Genomic DNA, 23,375 nt, shown 5'->3' on the forward strand with positions numbered 1-23,375 from the left:
TTTTTGTTCCAATAAATTTATTTTTAGATTCGTTAATCAAATATCAATGAATATTAAAGATAAAAAAAGCCTTTATTAGTAATAAATATGATTTTTCATGAACAACATCATTGTCATATGTAACCAACCAATTAGCTACATGGCATATACACTAATATATTTAGGGTTGACATGTGATTTAAGAAGATTTTTATGGTGTTTATTAGTTGTTTTTGGGTGAAAATATATTTTTATCCCAAAAAAACCCACCCCTAATTTTTTATCCACCATAATGGTGCTTAGATTATGGGTTAGGTAGTAGTCGCAGGCAACATATCACTTGTTTTTTTTATATATATATAAAATAAAGGGTGGAGGAACTTATATAAGAAAAAATATTGCCTAGGCGGTTGTCAATGCCCATGCACTAGGCTTTTTTAAGGCCCTAATGCACTGGGCCACCGAGGCCCACATCTCTCCTGATCTTTTTTATTTTTTTAATTTCATCATTAAACATTGAATTTTTATTTAAATTTTTAAATTTTTTCAAGCTCATCTTTTGATATTTTATTTATTTTGATTTAGTCTTCATTTTTTTTTATCATTGATTAAATAAAAAAAACTATAATGGAACCCATTAGAGTTTATAACCTAGCTTATAAGTTTGATGAGTTAATCAGAGTTGACTTAGATCAATCTAATACATCATGGTCTTAAAGCTTTTTTTAAAAAAAAATTGTCAGCTTGAAATTTTTTTTAAAAAAACAAACTACATTTTAATTCCTATATAATTAAATAAAAATAGATTAATAATTGATATAATTAGTATAACTAGTCAAATATTCTAAAATCCTTGATCTTACGATGCTCAGGAAACACGGCACAAGGATATAGACACTTCTTTAAGAAATCATAGATTTAATAACTTGATATATATTAGTATAAAAGAAGGGGCAAATGTTTCAATGCAATCCGTATTCCAGAAACTCCAATTCCTTTTACTACTGATCCCAACGCCCAGTCTTTGCCACCTAAACAAATATGATCCCTCACCAAACGAGCACGCGCTCGCGAACACACCAACTAACAAACCCAGCGCATACACCTTATCATGGCAGATATAAAACAGTAGAAAAGAGTAATATCAAACTGTCTGGTAGAACAACCAGTCAAAATCTCAAAGTCTGTCTAATTTTCTTTCTCTTGTATCGAAAAACAGTGACATTGTTTCTCTTTCCTTCTCCCAATCTCTTCTCTCATTCTCTCATTACGTTTATATACATACATATTTCTGCCCATAGAATCTTTATCTTCAACAATACATACAGAGCAAAGGTAACTAAAGGCCACTCATAACCCTTTTATGGATTGATGATCATCTGACAAGGTCTGGTGGGCGGGGCAATTTATGTTGGGCAAGTGATCATTGTAGGAATAGTAGTTGTAGCTAGAATCTCCTCAAAATCATGCACACATCTGCCCTTCTTTCTTTTGTTTGTCTGTCTTGTCTTCATTACCTGCAAGTCTGCGCTCTACCACTGCACCTTCTTCTCTTCTTCTTTCTGTTTCTTTAAAAAGTACTTTCCAATTCTTTCTCCCTTTCTTGGTTGGTATTCAAGGATCTGATTTTAGTTCAGATCCTGATTGAGTTCCTTTCCTATGTGTCTTTAGTCCTTGTATAAGAAAGAAGACCGAAGTGTTTTTTTTTTTTTTTTTTTCATTTTTGACCTATTTTATTCGACTGATTTTGTTAGAGTAGAGAGCAGGAGCTGGAGTATTAGAAGGAGAAGAGGTATCTCTCTGGTGGTGATCAATATACAGTTGCAAGAATGGCTACCCCGCCTAGTAGCCGCTTGCAGACTATGTTACAGGCTGCAGTGCAATCGGTTCAATGGACATACAGTCTCTTTTGGCAAATGTGTCCACAACAAGGGTAATATTTTTCTTCCAGAAATGATGCATCCTTTATATGTTTTATGTATGATGATAGATTGATGAGTAAAACTTCAAAATATTTCATCATGTTCACATGTATCAAATACAATCTGGGTTTTGGAGAATTATAATGTCAATCTCAATGAATTTATAAGTTTGTGTTATTAAGAACTGCGTACTGTTGTTCAGGATCTTAGTGTGGGGAGATGGGTATTACAATGGGCCAATCAAGACTAGAAAAACAGTGCAACCAATGGAGGTTACGACTGAAGAAGCCTCCTTGCAAAGGAGTCAGCAGCTTAGAGAGCTCTACGATTCATTATCTATAGGAGAGACCAACCAGCCAGCACGTCGACCTTGCGCCGCCTTGTCACCGGAGGACTTGACGGAGACTGAGTGGTTTTATCTGATGTGTGTTTCCTTCTCTTTCCCTCCTGGTGGTGGGTAAGTTTGTGTTTCTGTTTCTTTTCCATCTTTTTTCTTTCTAGTTATTTGATTTACTTCAATGTAAATTTCCTGATATTGAAGCGAAACCCAGTGAATCAGTCTGTAAGTAGAATTAAAGTAGAATATATATGTGTGGGTGATATTGAGTTCGTTTGTTGTATTATGCTAGTTATCATGAAGTAATTAACGCCTAGTTATACTTGTCGAACATACTCTCTCTCAACCTCTCTGAAACTTGTGGTATAATAGAATTCAAATGTTTCCAATATCCAAGAAAGTTAATATTTAATTTAGTGGCATTGAATTCAAATTTTTTTGCCGATGTGAAGAAATAATGTAAAGACACCAAAACCTTCCCCTCATAAGAAATGGTGGCCGTTCGATGGGTGTAAATGACGAAAAGGCTGGAGAGTACATTGTAGGGGAGTAATTAAGATAGGGCGTAGGATCCTTTATGATAGCTTGCCTGACGGATAAAAATAATGGTAAGGAAAAACTGTTTTCGATTTAATAGTTCTTGAGAAGAAGCTGACTTATGATCGTCGATAAGTATATCACTTTTGGAAGTGTAGATGTTACTTTTTCAGAATGCAACATGTCGATTAGGTGAGTGAGCTTTAATGTCGTACGTCTTCTTAATTTCCTAGGAAGAACATCTTGGATTTTCGTTAAAAATGTTCCTGAAAGTGCATCAAGTTAAGGTCGAAAGCTACGTTAGAGACTAGGGTAGTGATTGGTAGTGTGTTTTAAAAATATTTTTGAAATTTTTTTTAAAAAAATTAGTATTGTTTTGCTTTATATTAATATTTTTTTTATATTTTCAGATTATTTTGATGTATGATGTTAAAAATAATTTTTTTTAAATAAAAAAATATTATTTTAATACGTTTTAAAATGAAAAATAACCATTAACACATTCACAAACACCCTCTAACAGCAAAATTATTGCCTTTACTACTAGTGATGGTTAAAGAGTTTTTGTTTTCAAGATATATCGTGTGGTGAATTTCATTGAAAACTTGTAATACATGTATTTTTATAAGTTGCGTTGCGCGATATACCTCTTAATAAATCAAAAGTTTCAAAATTGGGTCATTCAGTAACTTCATTAGTACTAACCATAGATGCCATTTATTTTGATAAGGCACAAATTAAGCCCGTGCCCTTATAAAATGGGATATATATTTGGCAACTCTCCTTCTCATCACTTGAGCTTGCTAGCTCCATGCATGATTTCACCCCATACTTTCATGTCTCCTCTTGATTATGAACTCCATTAATGTAACAACTCTTAGGACCTACCTAGATTATAAAACAATCGATCGATTGCTGTCCATAAAGTGTTGAGCTAGGTCATATATTCAGCAATCAATGAAGTGCCGCGCGCAATGAAGCATGTAACTGTGTTAATCACTGATCCTGTACCAAAGAATTCTATGGCTTGCGCGCATATCCAGCGTTGGCTGCAACTTAATTATAATTTATTGATGCAATTCTCATTCTTCGTCTCTAAGAAATATTCCCTTTCTTGCAAATATGTAATCTGTTCATGCATGTAAACAAGACTTAATGGCATATCAAGTGTATGGATTTTACGTACGTGCAGGTTACCAGGAAAGGCCTACGCAAGGAGACGACACGTATGGCTTACTGGTGCAAACGAGATTGATAGCAAAACTTTCTCTAGAGCAATCCTTGCCAAGGTATTATTTGCTTCTGCCTTCATTTTGACTATCCACGTTAAATGGCTTAAACTTATGGTATTATATAACCTGCTAGCCTAACTAATTAATTAAATTGAATGTGCATGGAGACCTGCCTTGTAATATATATCTTACACGCTATATATAATCCGACATATAGTTCAATATTGGGATGGCGTTTGAATATCCAAGATTTATTGAATTAGCTAGAAATATTATTATGATTATAATCAATGGTACTTATGGTAATATTTGGTTAATATTTTGCAACAGAAAAAATAGAGACAGTCGAATAAAAAAGATATATCTCCATGTATTTTCTATTTTGAAAGTATATATATTTGATTTCAATTTAAAATATTTTAGGAATAGATTTATTTTATATTTTTATTACTATTTTTTAGACCAAACATATTTTTATTTTCACAATAATGTAATGAATTAGTTCATGGAGTATAGTTAATTTCATTAGATAAAAATAAAAATACAATTTACGGTAATGGAGGAGGAGAAATACCTTAACTCTTGCCTCACACTTCGCTTTATCTCTATGCTGCTACTGCAGCTGCTGCCCAAGGAAGCTTCTCTACTGCATGTTTTGCTGCCTCCTGTTGCTTGCTCTAGCTACCCTCATGGCCTTTATTTATACTGAAAATGGGGGAGCACACATCCCATTTTCAGCTATGACTCTCTCAAAAGAATCATCAAAAATCTTTCTTGAAATATTTCACCCCTTCAAGTGAAAGCCTTTTAGCCTTGAAATTTGCACAGGCTCACATTATTTTATACTTAATTTTTTATCAAATAATAAAAATGGTGAGATTCGAACTCGAGACCACTTGATCATTAAAGCTCTGATACCATGTCAAGGAACTATCTCAACCCAATAGTTTAAGCTATTAGGTGAGGTCCCAGAATATGATTTATAATATTATTCTCTAACATCTTCACACTCAACAAGATATCCCTATTTTTGGATAAACAAAACTAATGTAATTAATTAGTTAAAATTCTATAATATCATAAGAAGTGTGGGATCTCATGTGTAATTAGGCAAAAAAAAAAAAAAAAAACAAGAAATAGATTAACTCGATTAAAAGTTAAACTAGAAAATAAATACCAAAAAAAAAAACAAGATTTTTAATAAATGGCTCGCATGTTATTCTTTTCATCGTTTCATTCTCAATTTCAATTTTCAAACTGTTTATTTTTTTCACTAGAAAACAAATGCTAACTATCTTCTCTCTCGTTTCTGATCATGAACCTCTTACCGATCGATCATAATGTTGTACTAGAGTGCTCGTGTACAGGTAAATCTATTTGCCAATGCTATTACATCCTTAATTTACTAAGTATATACTTGTCATGTTCTTTCTTTTCTTTCTTCTTCCATGTTATAACTTTATCACACACGATTTTGCCATATTTTTAACGTATATAAAAAAATATATTCATGCAGACTGTGGTGTGCATCCCTCTTCTCGATGGTGTTGTTGAATTTGGCACAACAGACAAGGTGAACAAATTCTGCTACTATATTTTTCCTCGATGTATTTTTTTTATATAAGGACTTCAAATTGTATATCAATTGGTGATCGTAATATGCAATTGTAGGTTCAAGAGGATCTTGGGCTTATCCAACACGTAAAAACCTTCTTTAGTGACCACCACCACCGCCACCTTACTCCCCCAAAACCAGCTTTATCCGAGCACTCCACTTCCAGCCCTGCCACCTCCTCTCATGACCACCCTCGTTTCCATCCTCCACCCATTCCTCCCTTCTATGTGGCTGCAGAGCCATCAGCCAATGCCGAACAAATTGATGAGGATGAAGAAGAAGATGAGGAGGAGGAGGAACATGATTCAGACTCAGAAGCCGAAACCAGTCGCGATGATCACTTAGAACCGAGACAAGCTCAAAACCCTCATCAAGTTGTAGCAGCTGAGCCGAGCGAGTTGATGCAACTTGAGATGTCTGAGGATATCAGGCTTGGTTCTCCTGATGATGGGTCTAATAACTTGGACTCGGATTTTCCTTTGACTGGTCCAGACAACTCGATGGATCACCGGAGCCGAGCTGACTCGTATAAAGCGGAGTCCGCTCGGAGGTGGACAATGTTGCAAGACAACCCTTTCAGTGGCAACCTTCAGCCATCAGCTTCAGGTAAAAAAATGGTACTAGTATTTTTTTTTCCTTCTCCCTTCTTCTTCTTCTTAATTTCAAATAAGAGGAAAAAAATGAATGATAGTGCATGCATACGTCAAATATTCTTGCTAGGAGAGATGATCATAAATTGGGTTCCAAATTAAATTTTGATGGTTAGGGTTGTGGACCAGTAGTTATGGGCCACTCACTGCTCATTTACAATATCACTACAGGTGATGTAGGCGGAAGTTAAAGATAATAATAAACAAAGAAAGAACACGAGAATTTTAATAATAAAATGAACTACAGACGTAAACTTCAAGTTCACAAGTTTCATTGTTTTCAGTATAACAATCCTCTGGTCCCTCTCTTTTAGCATATTTATAGAGTCTTCAATAGATGAAAATCTCTATCTTAATTACAAAAACAAAATAAACATTTGAGATTATAAAAGAAAAAACCATGAAATAAAAAAATAACAAGCAAAATCACAAAAACTATCAAAATCTGGGCCCGGGACAAGATTCTTGAAATTTAAAAATCTAACGATCGGAGTAATAATTTCAAATTTTGTGGTTCTTTTAAATTATTATCCTAATTTAACGCGATCAGATTTTTTTTAAATCTAGAGCTATCCTATTAATCTATTTAAAATAAATTTTTATTTAATTATAACAAACTCATAACTAAATACGACAAGGATGGAGGGTGAGCATTTTGTTTTCCAAAAGATAATGGGGTTTACACTAATTAATGTTGTTTGTACTTCGTTGTGAAAAATTTGTTATTTTAATAACATGATTATATAAAACAAAGCCAATACAATATTAAAAAAAATTACAATGACTAATAAAAAAATAAATATTTGTTAATATTATTAAAAAAAATCCTCTAAATATTCTTAAAAAAATCTCGAAGATCTCATTTAATAACAAAGTAAATATTGAATGGAAATGGGATATCCTTATAAAGATATAAAAAATCAAAAGTTCAATTATTAACAAATCAAATATTGAAGGACGAATTGAAAAAAATCAAATTAAACAAAAAAGATAAAAAAACTTAACTCAAGCTAGCATGTCGAATTCATGACCCGGTTGTAAGGTCAAGATAACCCCACATAGAAAAAATTAAATAAAACAACGAATGTCAACATTTGAGTAAATTAAATAATGAAAGGAGAAATAGAAAATTTTTTTTGATAAAAAACATTAAAAAAATACGTGTTAACTTTACTAACCTGTAATTCAGGAAATGAGAATAGAATAACTTCATTAAAAGGATAAAAATGAAAAGGATATCATTTTTTTTATAAAAAAAAATCAAAGTCAAATCGAGCTAATTTTTTAAACTCATAACTCTGGTCATGAGACTAGGCTACCCCATAATAGACGAACTAATAAAATCATGAAATAAAATCCTAATCAACCAAAATTAAAAAACAAAATAAATAACAATAAAAAAATAAAAATCAAATATGGTTTAGAGCATGGTATACCTTAAACCTAAATGTTTTTGTGATTTCTTTTAATTTTTTGAATAATGACACAAGCAAGCCTAACATGTCTAGCTACATGGATTCAGGATCCTAGAAAAGAGCTGCGGGAGTGGCCCCAATCCATTTACTATGAACTAACAATACTGCATGAGCGGGGAGATTTCCTTTTGACAAAATCAATAATGAACCATGTGTTGCATTGGATGTTGATACCCTAGCATGACCAAGTTTAAATCACAATTTTAGACCTAGTTTGTTTTTATGTTTTAAAAGTTTTTTTTTGAAACAAAATGAAATATTTTTATTTTTTTTACTTTAAATTAATGTTTTAGTGTGTTTTCAAAAGCTTATTTTTTGACATGTTTTCACTTGAAAATACCTCAAAAACACCATAAAAGCCTTGATAAACTCATTTGTAAGCCTAAAAGACCTTAAAATACCTAGAAAACAAAAAATCAATCGAATCTAAAAAACTTCTTAAGACTCAATCTACTTTTTCAAACAAGATAACACCAAATATAAGCTTTTTCATGACCAGAATCTTGACTAACTGATAACTTTCTTTCTCTTTTACTGTTTTCTGGTGACTCCCTCTCCCCTGTCTCAAATCAGGGACCAAGATGAGAACAAAAAAAAGGCTTGGACTGGAATGTTTGATCCCCAAACTAAATGGATAAAAAGGAACTTTTAAAAAAGATCCAATGAAAAGTTTAACAAAAACAAAACAAAGGAACTATATAACCAACCTAATAATGAGATGTTTTTTCAAGGCTTTGACATTCCCAAACAAAGCTAACAGGAAGAAATTACAAAGACCAACTCCCAATAAACACAATGTTTAAGGACTAGATTTAAAAAAATGAAAAAAAAATTGATGGCTGAGAAAAAAGAGTATTGTTCTAGTGAAAAGTGATATGTGAAGGGAGCTACATTGAAAACACTAAGTCTTTTAGGTTGTTTTTAATTTTTGTTTTACTAAGTATTTTTATTTTTATTTTTATTTAGTTTAGAAAATCAAATATTGTGCTTAGTAATTTTATTTTTTCTATTTAATTTAGGAATCCCTATAATAACTCTATAGTTATTTATTATAATTTTTTTCTTTTCAAGATAAACCTAAGACTAGTATAAATTAAGTAATCTATATTTTATTTGAGCATGCTACTTGAGGATTATTATTTAGTAATAAAATTTTGAATCAAGATTCTTATGTGGTGACCCTATTTAACTAAATTATATGTTAGTTGTGCTTACTATCTTTCTTGTGTTGTTCCTACATGCATTAGTTGGTTTAAATATTTAGTAATGGATTTTGAATAAGAATTTTGTGTGGTGATCTCATTCGATAGAATTTTATGTTTAATTATCTTTCTCATGTTGTTTCAATTTGTGTTAGTTAGTATTAGAGCCCAATAATTTTTTTAGTTAGTTGTTGAGTACTATTGAATAACTATGGCTATAAGAGATCACATGGCATGATATTTTTTTGTTGAAGAGGATAAAGAGGTTTCCCCTCGGGAAAGAGACATTCAAGAACTAATGATAGAATATATGTGAAGATAAATTATAAGGTAACACGTTGATTAGATGAGATGAAAAGCAGAAAACTGGAGGAGAGTGATCACAAATTCAAAATCAATTTCAAGAACCAATTTAGAATTAACTCAACAATTCTTAGTGGTTTATTGCTAAGTGTCGTTAAATAACCATGAGTAGAAGATGTTGTATAATAGGGCATTCTCATATAAAAAGGGATGAGAAGGTTTCCCCTCAAGAAAGAGGTGTTTAGAAACTAGTGATAGAAAATATATGAAGACAATTTGCAAAATGAACCCATCAGTATATGAGATAAACTTGTTGAGGCAAGTTGGAGAATTATTTTGTCAATTGGCTTAGATGAAAAAAGGAAAGCTAGAGGAGAGTGATTATGAATCCATAGGTAATTTTAAGAGCTTGTTTCAGAATTAGCCCAATGATTATTGATGGTTAGTTGCTGAATGTTAATGAATAACCATGGTTGGAAGAGATTATGTAATAGAATGTTCTTGTGTAGAAGGGGATAACAAGGTTCCTCCTTAGAAAATAGACGTTTACGAACTAATAATAGAAGACATGTAGAGATAGATTGTAAAACTAACTTGTTGATTACAATGATAAACTTATAGAGGCAAGTTGAAAAATTATCTTGTCGATTGACAAAGATAAAAAAGAGAAAAATAAAATATCATGAGAAAATCAAGAATCCATATCTAATTTTAAAAACTTGTTTAAGAGATGTAAGTAGAAGAGGTGGTCTCTTAATTGAGGTCTACAAGAGAAATTTCATGAAGAATCTGATGTTGAAATTGATTTTTTTTTATAATGCTATTTCATTTTTGTATTGGAATCAACTAACAAAATTCAAAGAGAATAAGGAAGATGACACTAAAAAAGAAGGTTTCAATGCATAAATCTAGTATGTGATGACCCTAAGTATGCAAAATATGTTCATGTTACGTCATTTGAGTAGAACCACTACCACAACACTAGTAAAATAATGAGCAAAATGGAATCTGATCTTAATAGTTAAACCACCCATAAAAAGGGAACCAAATTAGATGTGATTTTTAGATGATATTTTTTATGAAATATATTGTGGAAGATCTACCTTACAGTGTTTTAGGACAACTCTAGAATTTATGGGGTCAAAGTTGATTTTTGTATACTTAATTAAAATTTGTAAAGCATATGTTTAAAAGTTTTTATGGTGGAAAAACTAGCACATTTCTTGTTAGTGATGATCAATATGAAAGATGAATGGAAGAGATTGTTTGGTCCTTGTAGTGTGTTAGTTGAGTTAGAGTTTGAGAAGGTTGCTATAAGAGTTGCTACACATGATTTTCACCGTAACACTAAAATTAGTTTAGTTATTAGAAAGACTAAGCATATTGCTAGAAGGTATAATATTTCTAATGGAAATGTTGAGTACGTGAAGGGTTGACTATTTTTTATTGAACTTTCACAAGATCAAGATAAAAGTTTTTTGAATTTGATGATGAGTTATCTCCCACCCGGGGAAGCTGGTGCAATAAGATTTTTATGATAAATTATTTGTTTTCTTAGTTTTTTTAATTCCTATATAATTTAGGCAAATATTTTCTTTTATGATGTTTTTTTTTTCTATGTAGTCTAGGCTGTCAAATATTGTGCTTTGTAATTCTATTTTATCTATTTAATTCAGAAATCCCTTGAATAAACCCATTATTATTTATTAGAGTTTATTTCTCTTCGAGATAGACTATATATAGAATTATTTAGATTGTATTTGAGAAAAAAAAATCAGTTACAAAATTTTTATGTGATGATATTATATAACAAAATTATATATTGTTTGTACTTTTTTTTTTTTTTACTTTTTTTTAGTTGTGTTGTTGTTTCCGTGTGCTTTGAGCAAGCTGCTTACGTCTGTTTGACTGCCATTTCTTTAAAGTTGGAACATATTTTTGGGTGGCGCCACCAGCGAAGTTTCAAGTAGCCAATGCAAAACCGAAATTCACTGTGTATTGACATTTCCTTGACCCATATCATCAGCGCAATCCAACAAAAGTGCTACTGTACTTAAAATAATTAGCTTTATTTTTGCAGGACCACCTCCGCTAGAAGACTTGGCGCAAGAGGACACGCACTACTCCCAAACCATATCGACCATCCTCCAAAGCCAACCGGTATGGCTGGCAGCAGAGCCATCGTCCATTGCATACGAGGCACGGTACCACCAATCAGCCTTTTCCAGGTGGACAAACCGCTCCGATCACCTCTTCCACGTGTCAGTTGAGACCACCTCTCAGTGGCTCCTAAAATACATTCTCTTTAGCGTACCACACCTCCACAGCAAAAGCCGCGAAGACAATTCCCCAAAGTCACGTGACGGTGAAGCAGCCAGTCGGTTCCGCAAGGGGACCCCACAGGATGAGCTCAGTGCCAATCACGTGCTAGCAGAACGACGCCGGAGAGAGAAGTTAAACGAGAGGTTTATAATGCTAAGGTCGCTGGTGCCCTTCGTGACCAAAATGGACAAAGCATCAATATTAGGGGACACAATTGAATACGTGAAGCAACTCCGTCAAAAAATCCAGGATTTGGAGACGCGTAATAAACAGATGGAGAGTGAGCAACGCCCGAGATCGGTGGACCGTCCACAGAGGACTTCTACTTCCGATAGTTTGAAAAAGCAAAAGAGTGGGGTCACAGTGGTGGATCGGGCGAGGAGTCTTGGGCCTCTGCCAGATAAGAGGAAGATGAGGGTCGTAGAGGATAGTGCTGGTGGTGGTGCCAAGCCCAAAACGGTGGGTGCCTTGCCACAGCCAGAGCCGGTGGTCCATAAGGAGCTGGAGACCAGCGTAGAGGTGTCGATAATAGAGAGTGACGCATTGTTAGAGTTGGAATGTGGTTTTAGAGAGGGGCTTTTATTAGACATAATGCAAATGCTAAGGGAGCTCAGGATAGAAACTATTGCGGTTCAGTCTTCTTTGAACAATGGGATCTTTGCAGGGGAATTGAGGGCCAAGGTATGCCTTTAATTTCTCCCATACAAAACACCTTCATCATTATCTTCTTCCTTTTCTTTTGTCTGTAAATAGAAATATGAGAGCTATCTGCGCCTTGAGTAACTCCATGAGTTTATGTTGGCAGGTGAAGGAGAATGTTAATGGAAAGAAGGTGAGCATTGTGGAGGTGAAGAGAGCAATACATAAAATAATACCCCATGATTGAGCAGAGAGACTCTTACTATATATATCAAGGGAAAAACCCGACGAACTGACTTTTTTCTTTCTGATAAATTCTGCTAATTAGCTGTGCATAGCTTAGTATATTGTTCTGACCCTCGTTATGGTCAAGTGGTTATCCCTGAAATATAATATAAGTAAACAAAGCTTGTATGATATTCAGCAGATTACGAGAAAAGCCGACATTAAATTGGCTTTCTATAGTGTAAATCAGACCAACCAATTTTCCTCCCTGCACTAACACAGAAGAAAGCAGCAGGATAAAAGAAAAGGGGAAAGAGAGACAAAATTAGCAGCACAGGCAAAACTGCTTTGTACTCCAAATGCGCCTAACAAATGGGACGTCTTTTTTTTTTTTTTTTTATAACTAAACAAGCAATGCAACTTGTCCGAGCATCATTTTATGCCAGTTTGCAGAATTTAGCACAGGGCACTAACTGTTTAAGGTCTTTATCCTTTTAGCTTTTGGAGGCAGCCTCAAGCAGAAATTTCTAAAAACAATTATAATGGCCCCGACACCCCTTTTTTTCTTCTTCTAAATCGAATCGCCCACACCTCTTAAAGACTAAAAAACCAAAACATAGGATAAATTTCTCTTATACAAGAACCATAAGTCTTAACCCATCTCCAAACCCTAATTCCACCGTCAAAGAAACCCCTTAAGACCACTTGATCAAAGTGATTGAAAGAATACGAGATTAGCAAGTAAATTCCAAGAATCAACTCTTCATGTCTATGCAGATATTGGGTATTAAGAATTTAGCCTTACTGGGGTCTCTCTCTCTCTCTCTCTCTCTCTGTGAAGAAAAAGACATGGATTCCTTTTACGATAAGTTCGTGGAGTCAAGGATTAACAGAGTCAAGTTGGGTGCAAAATGCACAATAATGATAGATGGTTTTACTGGTTCTGCGAAAAGCCATACAATTAGCTATTTGTTTTTACGCTAAATCATGTTTTATAAAATTTTGATTTTTTTTAATTTGAAATTAATTTGTTTTTAATATTTTTAAAAATTTTTATGTGTTAATATAAAAAAAATCATATATTTTTTAAAAAATATATTTTAAAAAATAACCGAATATATAATTATAAAGTAGAATTTTAGCAGCAGTATTTATAGAATTAGGCCAAGCCCAGTAATAAAAGCCCATTTCTCGTGGGCGCTCCCGTCCCTCCCAAACATCTATTCAAATAAGCCGAAAGGCGAAAGCATCTCTCAACTAAAGCAAACGACGATGGAAGTAAGCTCATCGGATATGGAGTTCACAGAGATCGAGACCAACGCTGACTCGATCGACAACTCAGTTGTATTCCATGTTATCAAAAGCGTTTTCGGTTTTGTTCTCTATATGCACCAGCAAATCCCTTCGTAAGTAACTTCTCTCTTCTGCTTCCCCTAATTTCAATTTTTCTTCTTCTCAAGAACGATAACTGATATTGCAGACGCCGATCAGGTTTTTATGAAATAATTTTCTTAGTAAATTTTCCAAATAATACTGTTAATATGAAGGTAATTATTGATCAAGAGAAGGGAATTAGAAAATGCTCTAAGAAATCTTTTATTTCTTGATAATGCAGGATTTTTCAGGATATTAGTCTTGAATTTGATTCCTTGCAAACAGAGTATAAAGAGCTGGTATGTTATCAACTACATATTATTATTATTATTATTATTATTATTATTAGAAGCCAAAGAATTGTTATGTATAGGAGACGACAATTACAAATACCGAATTAAAGGCATCTGTTCGAAGAAATCACATTAGTAGAATGAGGGAGGTGAAACATGGGATTAAGAGACTGGAGAAATTGGTTAATACAGTTGGTGGGCTCGAGAGTGCGTTGCAGCTCATAATTAGTGAGGTTCTTTGCATTGAGGAAGTGATTTTAGTACTTGGGGCTAGTCCAATACGGCCCCAGCATGTCTATGAATTGTGCTTTTCGCGTGGAAATGTTGTCCCAAGAGATGATGGTGGTTTTGCTAAAAGCAAAGTTGCAGAAGGGCTTTCAAGAAAGGTTTGCTATATGTACATCTATGTTATTTGTAATTTCATATTAAGTTGCAAATTTGACAAACTTTTATAAAAGTTTGATAGGTCAAATGTCTTTTGACAGGCTGTTCGTGCGTTGATCTCGAAGGGTGCTGGATCTAGTTCGTATCCAGGTATCTGGTAAAGCTTGTCCTGTCATTATTAGCTAATCTGCTGGGAGGAAACTCTGATGTTTCCGTGTTTCTTTCTTTCCATAGGTCCTAGTAAATTGTTTCTGTTGGTTAAAGCTCCATCTTCTTTCAACTTGCCCCTGCATTTTCTTCCAAAACGTGACTTCAGATACAGTAAAAAGGTATAGATCTAGCTACACATACCAAAAAGTTTTGTTGTGCTTTTAGTTGCATAAGTTTTACTTTCTGAGATATTATATATCACTTTAAGAAACAACCACTATCACAATCATACTAAAATCATGCATCCTACTTTGCTTAGAAATAAATCCACTTATTTTTACTGCTGAATTGGCTAACAATGTTTTGATCTTTACAATACTCTAATGGAACAATCATGTTGATGAAACAATGAATTTCATACAAAGACGTTAATTTTGGCTGCATTCTCTTTTTTGCATGCATGTTCCATCCTTGTTTGAGGCACATCTTACATGTTTTAACTGATGTCTTCAGAACAGTTTCTGATTGTCATCAAAATGAAATATCTCTGAGATCATAGAATCAGTGCTTCTCAGTCGTTGTCCTTGTTGGAAGGCCGCCTATCATATTCTTACTCTGATTTTTTAGATCAAGGGCAATCTTGCATTAATTTCATATGATTGTTTTGTTTGATTGCATTTTTGGGCAGATTGTGCCTTCCAGGCTGCAAATTAAGTGTAGAAAAGTTCTGGAAATGGATGCTCCTGATTGTGGTTCTCAAACCAGCAGCTCCAGAAATTCGAGAGAATCTGCTTCAAATGATTTAATCTGGTATCGGACAATGACTGCTGTTTTGATATCATTAATAGGTTTTCTATTATCTGAACTTGAGAGCTTCAATTCTATAGTAGAAGATTGAGAAACCATATCAGTTGAATAATTTGAAGAGCAGAAATTAACATTGATAATGAGTGAACCACCCCAAAATGATTTAGTGGATAGATTAGTTTTGTCAGCTTCATGGTCAGAAATGAGGAAGGTAGGGAAAATATAATCCAGCATCGTTTGGTCTGTGCCTCTTACAATTCCAGAAAAGAAAATGTTTTAACTTTACAAGTTTCATAATCTAGAAGCTGGGGAGAATTGAAGCATTTTCTGCCACCGGCTTCTTGATGCTGTATGAGATTGTATGAGTCACGAGATAATTCCACATCATAAAGCAACGTGAGTTTCTCTTGCAGGTTTCAATGTCGCCATGTAGTCAAGGGCCTTGCATTCAAGATCCCAACAGAAGAATGACAGTGTTTTCATCATTGTAGAGAGCAGCTTTTCTTGTTCCTCTTCTGATCATGCTTCCCTTAAAATACAATACACCTATGCAGCAGCGTTTGTAAGTAACTGTCCTTATCTTATCTCTAGTCAAATTTATTCACCAGCCTTGACTCAACGGTCAAAAATTCTGTAGATCTGTGATGCATTATTATCAATTGACGTTTGGTAGTTTCCCTTGGTATTCTCACTCGACTACAAATTTGTATGTTATCCTTATGCTATTTGCTTGACCTTTTAGTTTACAAGATCATCAATCAGACGATCAAAATATAGCTTGCTAATATAATACCCACCAGAGACTTCCATCCTGTCATTGGAAATTTTTTCAAGATTAAACCCAGTGCTGTCCTACCAATATCTTACTTGCATGCAAGCTATAAAGAAGTCTCATGCCAATGAAGCTTTGGATAAACAATAAAGGAGATAGCGTGCTGTTATTATTATTCAATTTACATTGTACAAGATATTTAGCAGCACAACATAATGAGAGCTCTTGCTTTTATGCACTGTGATATGGCAGCCCCTTTGGGGATCAATAAGTCCACTCTTTGGGAAGAAATATCTCTGGTGAAGAATTCTCATTATTTATTGCAACAGCGCATTGTGCTGACACGTCCTTGCTATTTTTCTTCTTGAAAGAATTGCAGTCTCTGCCTTTTGATTTATTTTTGGCATCTGCAATAAGACAATAGCTGGCAACAAATTAATCATAAAGCGAAGAAAAGCTATACGCATAGAAGAGAAGAGCAAAAAGCCTAGCCTAGCCTAACCTTGCCGGCGTGATATGTGCAAGCCTATTTCATGCACATTGATATTTAGAGCTTGAACAACACGTGCGGGGAGGAGAACAGGAGCGCAAGCTGCACAATCATGAAAGACAGTACATCAGTTATAATATTTTCAATCCCTGTTCATTTTAGCAGGATCACAGTTGTGGTATCAGACGTTCGCATCATTCCATCAAAGATGCAGTACCTGGCTTCTTGCTAGATTGCATGTTGGTTCCTGCCCTTTGTGGAAGAAAAACTCCGGTCCCTGATGATTTTTTACCAGAATCTAGAAAAACAGCTTGCATTCCAGGGCCCCCTGATGCCCAGTTAGTGGCGTATTTTGTTCTACAATCTGGTCTTGGGCTGGATTTTGGGCGCTGATAGGACACAGCAGGTGGGGTTATAAAGTTTCATTACTGGAGTCCACAAAGATATTTTAAAGGAATATTTTTAAATGATATCTTCTATACTTCTATAATTTAGCAAAATTGGTTTCAGAGAAGAGATTTACAACCTCGGTCGTTAACAGAAAGAAAGAACCACTATGAAAACACTCAAAAACATTTTACTGTGAACCCTACAGTATTTCACCCGAATTAGTGCGCATTAAAATCATTTAGAAGGTCTTGCTCTGTGCAGGATATTTATTTTATCAGTAAGCATCTTGGTTTTCTCCTCTTTTTCGTGGTTAAAAACGTATATATGGTCGGTTACTCAACTCCCTCAGAATTTTTTTAAAAAAAAATATATGATCCAGTGTGTTTACATTAATTTGTGTGATGTTTTGTGTAAAATTGTCTTCCATCTTTATCTAAACTCACCATCCGTAGGATCGAGTTGGGTACATAGGCCTATGTGATTTGGACGTTCTCTGAGAAAACTTTCTATATATATCACGTATGATCACAAAAAGGAAGAATTCCGATGCCAACGGCAAACCGCTTCTCGGAAAGCTGCTTGACACATCCCAAATTCTCAAGCTTATCTCACCATCAACCACTAGAATTTATCCATATCTATTCCGAGTGACAGAGGAAAAAAAACATAATGCATGTCGTTTTGGTTTGTAACTGTTGAAAATACCATTTATTTGTGAGGACAAGAGGCTAATGACATGATCGTAACCTACTCATCATCTATCAGCATTCCTATCACGTTTTACCTGCAGTTTAGTAGCCATCTTTCTATTAATTGCATGTCCTGTCGTTTAGATTTCATGCATGCGTGTAAGAAATGACACGCCATCAACCTTCATGTCTATATTCCATCTAACGCCTCTTCCACCTTAATTACACCAAAATGTAGAAGCGTGCAAAGGACCCTTTGAAGCGATAATATCATCATCGAGACTATTTGCTGGGGGCTCTAAAACAAGGCCATAAATGGTTGAAAACCGATCGAATGGCCATTAGGCTTCAAAATCAATTATACACTCACTTTCATTTCCTAGTTTTTGGGTTATGGACGTTTAAGCAACCAGCAGCTAGCATTCGCTTAAGTGAAACCCTGACTTCAGTAGCATTAATTAATCATATTATAGCAATACAATATTTTCTTCAATATTCGATAAACGAAAACAAACGTTTGAACTGAAAATATATATATAAAAAAAACACTTTCTGGAAGTGGAAGCAACAAGAAGGAAAGAAGCGCATACCTGTGGATGTGGGTCTTGAGGCAATTTGGGAAGACTGCGATATTGATGGTGGTGGTGGTGGTGGTGTTGCTTCACATATTCCTAAAATAAAACATGGCCCCGAAACTTCAAAAACAAAAACTTAGGAACCTAAAGAGTAAAGACAGACAAAAACTTGAACTGTGATCCATTAGAATGATAATGTTTGTGTATCATGTGTACGTGTATATATTATACCTTGGAGTCCCATATAGCCTCATCTAGAACATGAGAAGGTAGGCATGAAATTGCTTCTTCAAATCCAACTTCTCCATCGTCAATACCGGCCATTGAACGCAGAGAGAAGGACAAAAGGGAGAGAAAAGCAAAGGGAGGTTTCCGGCTTCACTCTTCAGGCTTGGATTGTAATTTTAGTTCCTTTCTTGTTCTGGAGTAGAGAGATGGAGGCTTTTAAGCTCCAACTTCTGACCTGCAACCTAACTAAATAGTTACGTGGAAAGAGGGGGCGATAAATGATAGATGGTGGGACCTTAATAACAAGATAATAATCACTCTCTTCTTCAGCGCGTGCACAATGTTTTCCAAGAGATATGGACGAAATGATGACGATTTTCAGTTGCCTAATGGTTGCTGTTCCTGTAAGCGTATGATTTGCGTCCTTCAATTGCTTTAACTGACCCTTAATTTCGGACTAGATTTAAGCATAAAACCACCTTACCTTTTACAACATTTACCCTACTTATGCGGTTCTTTGGACTGTAAATTTTACTAATCTGACCACCTACAGCCTTTTTATTATAGTTAAAAAACCGGAATGGTCGATGAATCAATTTAGAACGTAATTTAGACTAAATTTAATAAAAAAAATTAATTTGATATAACTTAATTAAAAATTTGAATTAGTTCATGACTTAATCATAACTTATTGACTTAAAAAATATTCAATTTTGATTATTTTTTATAAAAAATTTAGTTAATTATGTAATTCATAACTTGTTTTTTATGCCGACTCGATCTCCAGTAAAGTTTAACTTTAACGACAATGTTTTTTATTTTTTATATTTAAAGAAAATACTTAGCCTAATAGTTTTATATATTTTTATTGTTTGGTTTGTATTTTTCCTATTCATGTTTTAAACAAAGCATCATCTTTAAATACATTTTTTTTCTTATGGTCTTCGCATGAATAACAAACGTCTTTAATACATCTCAATTATCTGATTTTGTACATTTAAAAACTTTAAATGCCCGAAAAAATTCCAAAGGTAAGTTCCAATAAAAAAAATTATTGGACACCATAAAAATAAAACCAAAATGTGTTTCTTTACTTCTAAATATATTAAAATAATATATATTTTTTATTTTTTAAAATTTATTTTTGACATCAGCATATCAAAACAATACAAAAACAAAATAAAAATAATTTAAAATAAAAAATTCAAATTTTTTCAGAAACATAATTGGACCGGACTCCTAAACCGACTTATCGTAAAACTCACTACTCCATGATCATCAACATTGCAAACCTGATCATCAACATTGCAAACCTGATTTACAATTCATGATCATTTTGGTTTTGGATATGGTGATTGGTTGGTGATTACACCACATCTCCACACGTAACGTGGTACTAGTACCTAAATACTCTATGCATATATAATTTGGTGATCAGTTGAACAGATTATTACATGGTGACAAATTATCCCAAAAGAGTAGCCTTGCATGTTGGAGCTGGTGGCTGTTCTTCTTAACAACCAATCCCATCACACGAAACTCCAGCGTCATGAAAGGTTTTGTTTGGTTTAGGTAAGAGTGCCCCACGGAGGATATCATACACGTGTCAGAAGCCTAAAGGAGTAAAGAATCTATAGATGACTCTTTTTAATTTTCATGTGTTGACTTGTAAAATTCGGGCTTCTATTCTGATCTACTTCGATAATCTAAAACATGCGATATTGGTGAACTACTTGTTCTTCTTCTCAAGTTGTTTGGAGATTTGTCTGCCGTCTTCGGCAGAAGTGGATTTTTTTCGTTGACTAATTTTTTCATGGTCGGATTTGCATTCCTACTCGGTTTTCAGCTGCCTATGATATATATAATTAGACGTCAAAACCATTATTTTTCCTAATAGAGTGAGAGGGTTTGCCACTTAGACTACTAGGGGGTTAAATTATTTAAAAAAAATATATAAAAATATAGCTAACATGTTTGTTAGCAATCAATTATGAAATAAAAATCAATTATTTATAGGACAACACTCTTTTGAAATAATGAAATAGTGGCATATTAGACAAAAATTTTAAAAAAAAATGAAGACAATGACATATTAAATAAATCTATACCAACCCTAGTTAACCTAAAATAACTGCAAATAAGATCATAAGAAAGTGATGATGTCATAGAATGCAAAGTCAAATAATTAGGAAGGCTAATTATCAATAAGCCAAATATATAAGGACAAAAAAAAATCAACTTAGATAAACCTATGATTTAAGTCATGAGAATTATGTCACCTTATAGAAATCAAATCGAGAAAAACGATGAAGTCAAGGTCTTAACCAACCTGTTGTTGAAGGATGAAATCAGAAAAGAAATAATTTTAAAAGAAAACAAATCTGAGTCATCCCAACAAACCCTCCACTCTGGTCATGAAACCGAAATAACTTAATAGAAAACAAATAAAAACATAACGAAGCCTAATTCTGAACCAGCTAAACTCATGAGCCGAGTCAGGAGAATAAGATTACCCTAAGAAAGCAAAATAAAAAAAATAAAATCCAACTCCCAAGCAACCCATTGCTGAAGCACGAAATAAAAAGGAAAAAAATTCAAAAGAAAAATGAAAAAAAAAACAATTCGAGTTAGGTCACTAAACTAGCTATCCTGGTTATGAAACGGGGATAATCTAATAGAAAAAAATAAAAAAAATCACAAAGCTCAATTACTAAACAACTAAAATTGCGACTCGAGTCATGAGAATAAGAATATCATATAAAAAGCAAAAAAAATAATAATTATAAACTCCAACTCCCACCCAACCCATCATTGAAAGATGAAATATAAAAATAAAATAATTTTAAAAAAACTAGTCAGCTTAGCAAACTTGTTATTAAATTCATGAGAACATGATAACTTAATAGAATGCAAATTAAAAAAATCATGAAACTCAATTTTTAACTAACCAAACGTTAAACACTGAAATTTAACAGAAAGGAATTAAAAAAAAACAATAAAAATAATCAGAGTCAACCTGAGCTAACTTTCCAAACTAGCAACTTGGATCGCGAGATCAAAATAACATTATAGAAAATATATTGAAAAGAATTATGAAGTTATTCAATGTCCAAACTCACTCAATGTTGAAAGGCAAAATTAAAAAAAAATCAATTAAAAAAAACCTCGGGCCAACTTATATCAACTCACCAAACTTGTGGATCAGGTCTAGAAATCTAGACAACCTATAGAAAAGAAAGAGAAAAAAATAATGAAGCCTAATCTCCAACTAACCATATGTTAAAGAATGAGATTGAAAAAAAAAATCAATTTTAGAAAAGGATCTAAACAAAGACCGAAGTCAACCAAGGCTAACTTTTTGAACCCATAACTAGAGTGATGAGGCTGAGATAACTTTATAGAAAACAAGTTGAAAAAAATCATAAAGCTTAATTCTCAATCAACTCAACAATGAGGGATGAAATTGAAAAAAAATCAATAAAAAAATATTTAAAACAAAACAAATAACAATAAAAAAAATATAATAACCATATTTGACATGAAAATAAAATAACAAAACCCCTTTGTATTTTAGAGAGAATGACGTGAAAACGAAGGAGAGGACAGAGAAAAGAAAGAGGTTAAAAAAAAAAAATCTACCGCCACGCACTTGCAACATAACCATACGCAGCATCATCAAAATGTGTTTGTTGAGATGCGTCTAGAGACACCAAGGAAGGTGATGGTTTGATACTGCAGAAAGTCGCATGCGCCACTAGAGCGTAACGACTTCCTCCACATGCTAATGCATGGGTATGCCTTTGTCTTTGATCTTTAACCTACTCATTATTTTGTTTTTTTTTAAAAAAAAAAATTTGGTCCCTCAAGCATTAATTGTTTTAGACCAATACAATTGAACAAAATTTTACAAAAGCAAGCATTGAACGCGTGTTAGAATTTGTCCTCAACACAACAGGATCTCCTTTTATAAGCACTCAAAAAACAATGTTAAGTCGAATCCTAAATAAACTAAATTTAAAAGAATTGAATTGAAAAAAAAAAGAAATTGAGTGAAAAAAAATCAAGGTTGAACTTTTACATGATCGTATAATTCAGCCTTGATTATTTAAATAAAAAGAGGTCGAACATTTGCCTATATTTCAAATTCAATCCCCATAGCTCCAATCATTTTAAATCAACAAAATTTCATTTAATAGATCTAAATTGGGAATCAATTAAGTGACTTTCTTTTCTTTTCTTTTCTTTTTTTGATACCCCGAGACTCCAAAAGCTAGGCATCCAAAACAAATAGCAAAATCAAATTCCAAATAAATACAACTTTAAAGGAGCAAATAAAAAAAATTAAGGAATCAAATTGAAAAAAACCAAAGAACCAGAATGGGAAAAAAAAATTGTGTTACGTTGTTGTGTTGTAATCCATGGTAGCATGGATGTTGGTGAACAAAACTCCACCCATACCCTTTATTTTTTAAAAACCTTAATTAATGTCCAACAATTAAACATATTATCTTCAGGGTTAAACTACTTAACAACTTTGAGCATTATAAATAAAACTAAAACTCATTAGTGTTTTATTGTGGATTGTGCACAGTGCAATCCTTAGTAAAGCAACTAATGAGCCCTTCAATGACAAAAAATAAAAATAAACACACACTTAAGGGTAGAATTTTATTTTTACATATTTATTGCACAATGTAATTACTCTAAAAAAAAAAACACAACTAATGTCTGAAGGGCATTTTCACATTTTTTGTATAGTATAATTGTCACACAGCCCATGAGGTC

The 23,375-nt window shown here is 33.4% G+C and overlaps 3 protein-coding genes across 5 annotated transcripts; 2 read left to right on the forward strand and 1 right to left on the reverse strand.

Moving 5' to 3' along the window:
* Positions 1 to 1,192: 1,192 nt before the first annotated feature.
* LOC18099644 (transcription factor BHLH42) lies at positions 1,193 to 12,684 on the forward strand. Of its 3 annotated transcripts, none has more exons than XM_024601628.2 (9): positions 1,193 to 1,314; positions 1,734 to 1,912; positions 2,104 to 2,358; positions 3,968 to 4,064; positions 5,360 to 5,374; positions 5,524 to 5,580; positions 5,679 to 6,228; positions 11,333 to 12,255; positions 12,380 to 12,684. In XM_024601628.2, the coding sequence occupies exons 2-9, from the start codon at positions 1,809 to 1,811 to the stop codon at positions 12,458 to 12,460; spliced, it is 2,082 nt and encodes a 693-aa protein (XP_024457396.1). In that variant the 5' UTR covers positions 1,193 to 1,314; positions 1,734 to 1,808; the 3' UTR covers positions 12,461 to 12,684. The 3 variants fall into 3 exon arrangements, with proteins under 3 accessions (XP_024457396.1, XP_006383662.2, XP_024457395.1); XM_006383600.3 differs by having other exon boundaries at positions 1,205 to 1,314; positions 1,739 to 1,912; XM_024601627.2 differs by lacking the exon at positions 1,193 to 1,314 and adding an exon at positions 1,321 to 1,556.
* Positions 12,685 to 13,642: 958 nt separating this feature from the next.
* LOC7464831 (uncharacterized) lies at positions 13,643 to 16,134 on the forward strand. The gene is made up of 7 exons (XM_002306734.4): positions 13,643 to 13,844; positions 14,054 to 14,111; positions 14,186 to 14,491; positions 14,591 to 14,639; positions 14,724 to 14,818; positions 15,328 to 15,449; positions 15,860 to 16,134. Exons 1-7 carry the CDS (start codon positions 13,711 to 13,713, stop codon positions 15,915 to 15,917), a joined length of 822 nt encoding a protein of 273 aa, XP_002306770.3. The 5' UTR covers positions 13,643 to 13,710; the 3' UTR covers positions 15,918 to 16,134.
* Positions 16,135 to 16,358: 224 nt separating this feature from the next.
* LOC7464832 (uncharacterized) lies at positions 16,359 to 18,823 on the reverse strand. The gene is made up of 5 exons (XM_002307541.4): positions 18,594 to 18,823; positions 18,378 to 18,458; positions 16,926 to 17,097; positions 16,721 to 16,810; positions 16,359 to 16,625 (listed from the first exon to the last, which is right to left on the reverse strand). The coding sequence occupies exons 1-5, from the start codon at positions 18,684 to 18,686 to the stop codon at positions 16,483 to 16,485; spliced, it is 579 nt and encodes a 192-aa protein (XP_002307577.2). The 5' UTR covers positions 18,687 to 18,823; the 3' UTR covers positions 16,359 to 16,482.
* Between the last annotated feature and the right edge of the window lie 4,552 nt (positions 18,824 to 23,375).

Source organism: Populus trichocarpa, chromosome 5 (genome assembly GCF_000002775.5).
Source record: "Populus trichocarpa isolate Nisqually-1 chromosome 5, P.trichocarpa_v4.1, whole genome shotgun sequence".
Classification (NCBI taxonomy): domain Eukaryota; kingdom Viridiplantae; phylum Streptophyta; class Magnoliopsida; order Malpighiales; family Salicaceae; genus Populus; species Populus trichocarpa.

What these genes read in the sequence shown, in the direction of transcription:
- LOC7464831 (XM_002306734.4), top strand. Translation starts at nt 13,711, where the DNA reads ATGGAAGTAAGCTCATCGGATATGGAGTTCACAGAGATCGAGACCAAC. An exon ending in CAGAAGGGCTTTCAAGAAAG is followed by an intron (nt 14,492 to 14,590) that starts GTTTGCTATATG and finishes GTCTTTTGACAG; the next exon opens with GCTGTTCGTGCGTTGATCTC. An exon ending in TGGATCTAGTTCGTATCCAG is followed by an intron (nt 14,640 to 14,723) that starts GTATCTGGTAAA and finishes TTCTTTCCATAG; the next exon opens with GTCCTAGTAAATTGTTTCTG.
- LOC18099644 (XM_024601628.2), top strand. Translation starts at nt 1,809, where the DNA reads ATGGCTACCCCGCCTAGTAGCCGCTTGCAGACTATGTTACAGGCTGCA. An exon ending in CAAATGTGTCCACAACAAGG is followed by an intron (nt 1,913 to 2,103) that starts GTAATATTTTTC and finishes ACTGTTGTTCAG; the next exon opens with GATCTTAGTGTGGGGAGATG. An exon ending in CCTTCAGCCATCAGCTTCAG is followed by an intron (nt 6,229 to 11,332) that starts GTAAAAAAATGG and finishes TTATTTTTGCAG; the next exon opens with GACCACCTCCGCTAGAAGAC.
- LOC7464832 (XM_002307541.4), bottom strand. Translation starts at nt 18,686, where the DNA reads ATGGCCGGTATTGACGATGGAGAAGTTGGATTTGAAGAAGCAATTTCA. An exon ending in AGGCTATATGGGACTCCAAG is followed by an intron (nt 18,459 to 18,593) that starts GTATAATATATA and finishes GTTTTATTTTAG; the next exon opens with GAATATGTGAAGCAACACCA. An exon ending in GCACATATCACGCCGGCAAG is followed by an intron (nt 16,626 to 16,720) that starts GTTAGGCTAGGC and finishes GTCTTATTGCAG; the next exon opens with ATGCCAAAAATAAATCAAAA.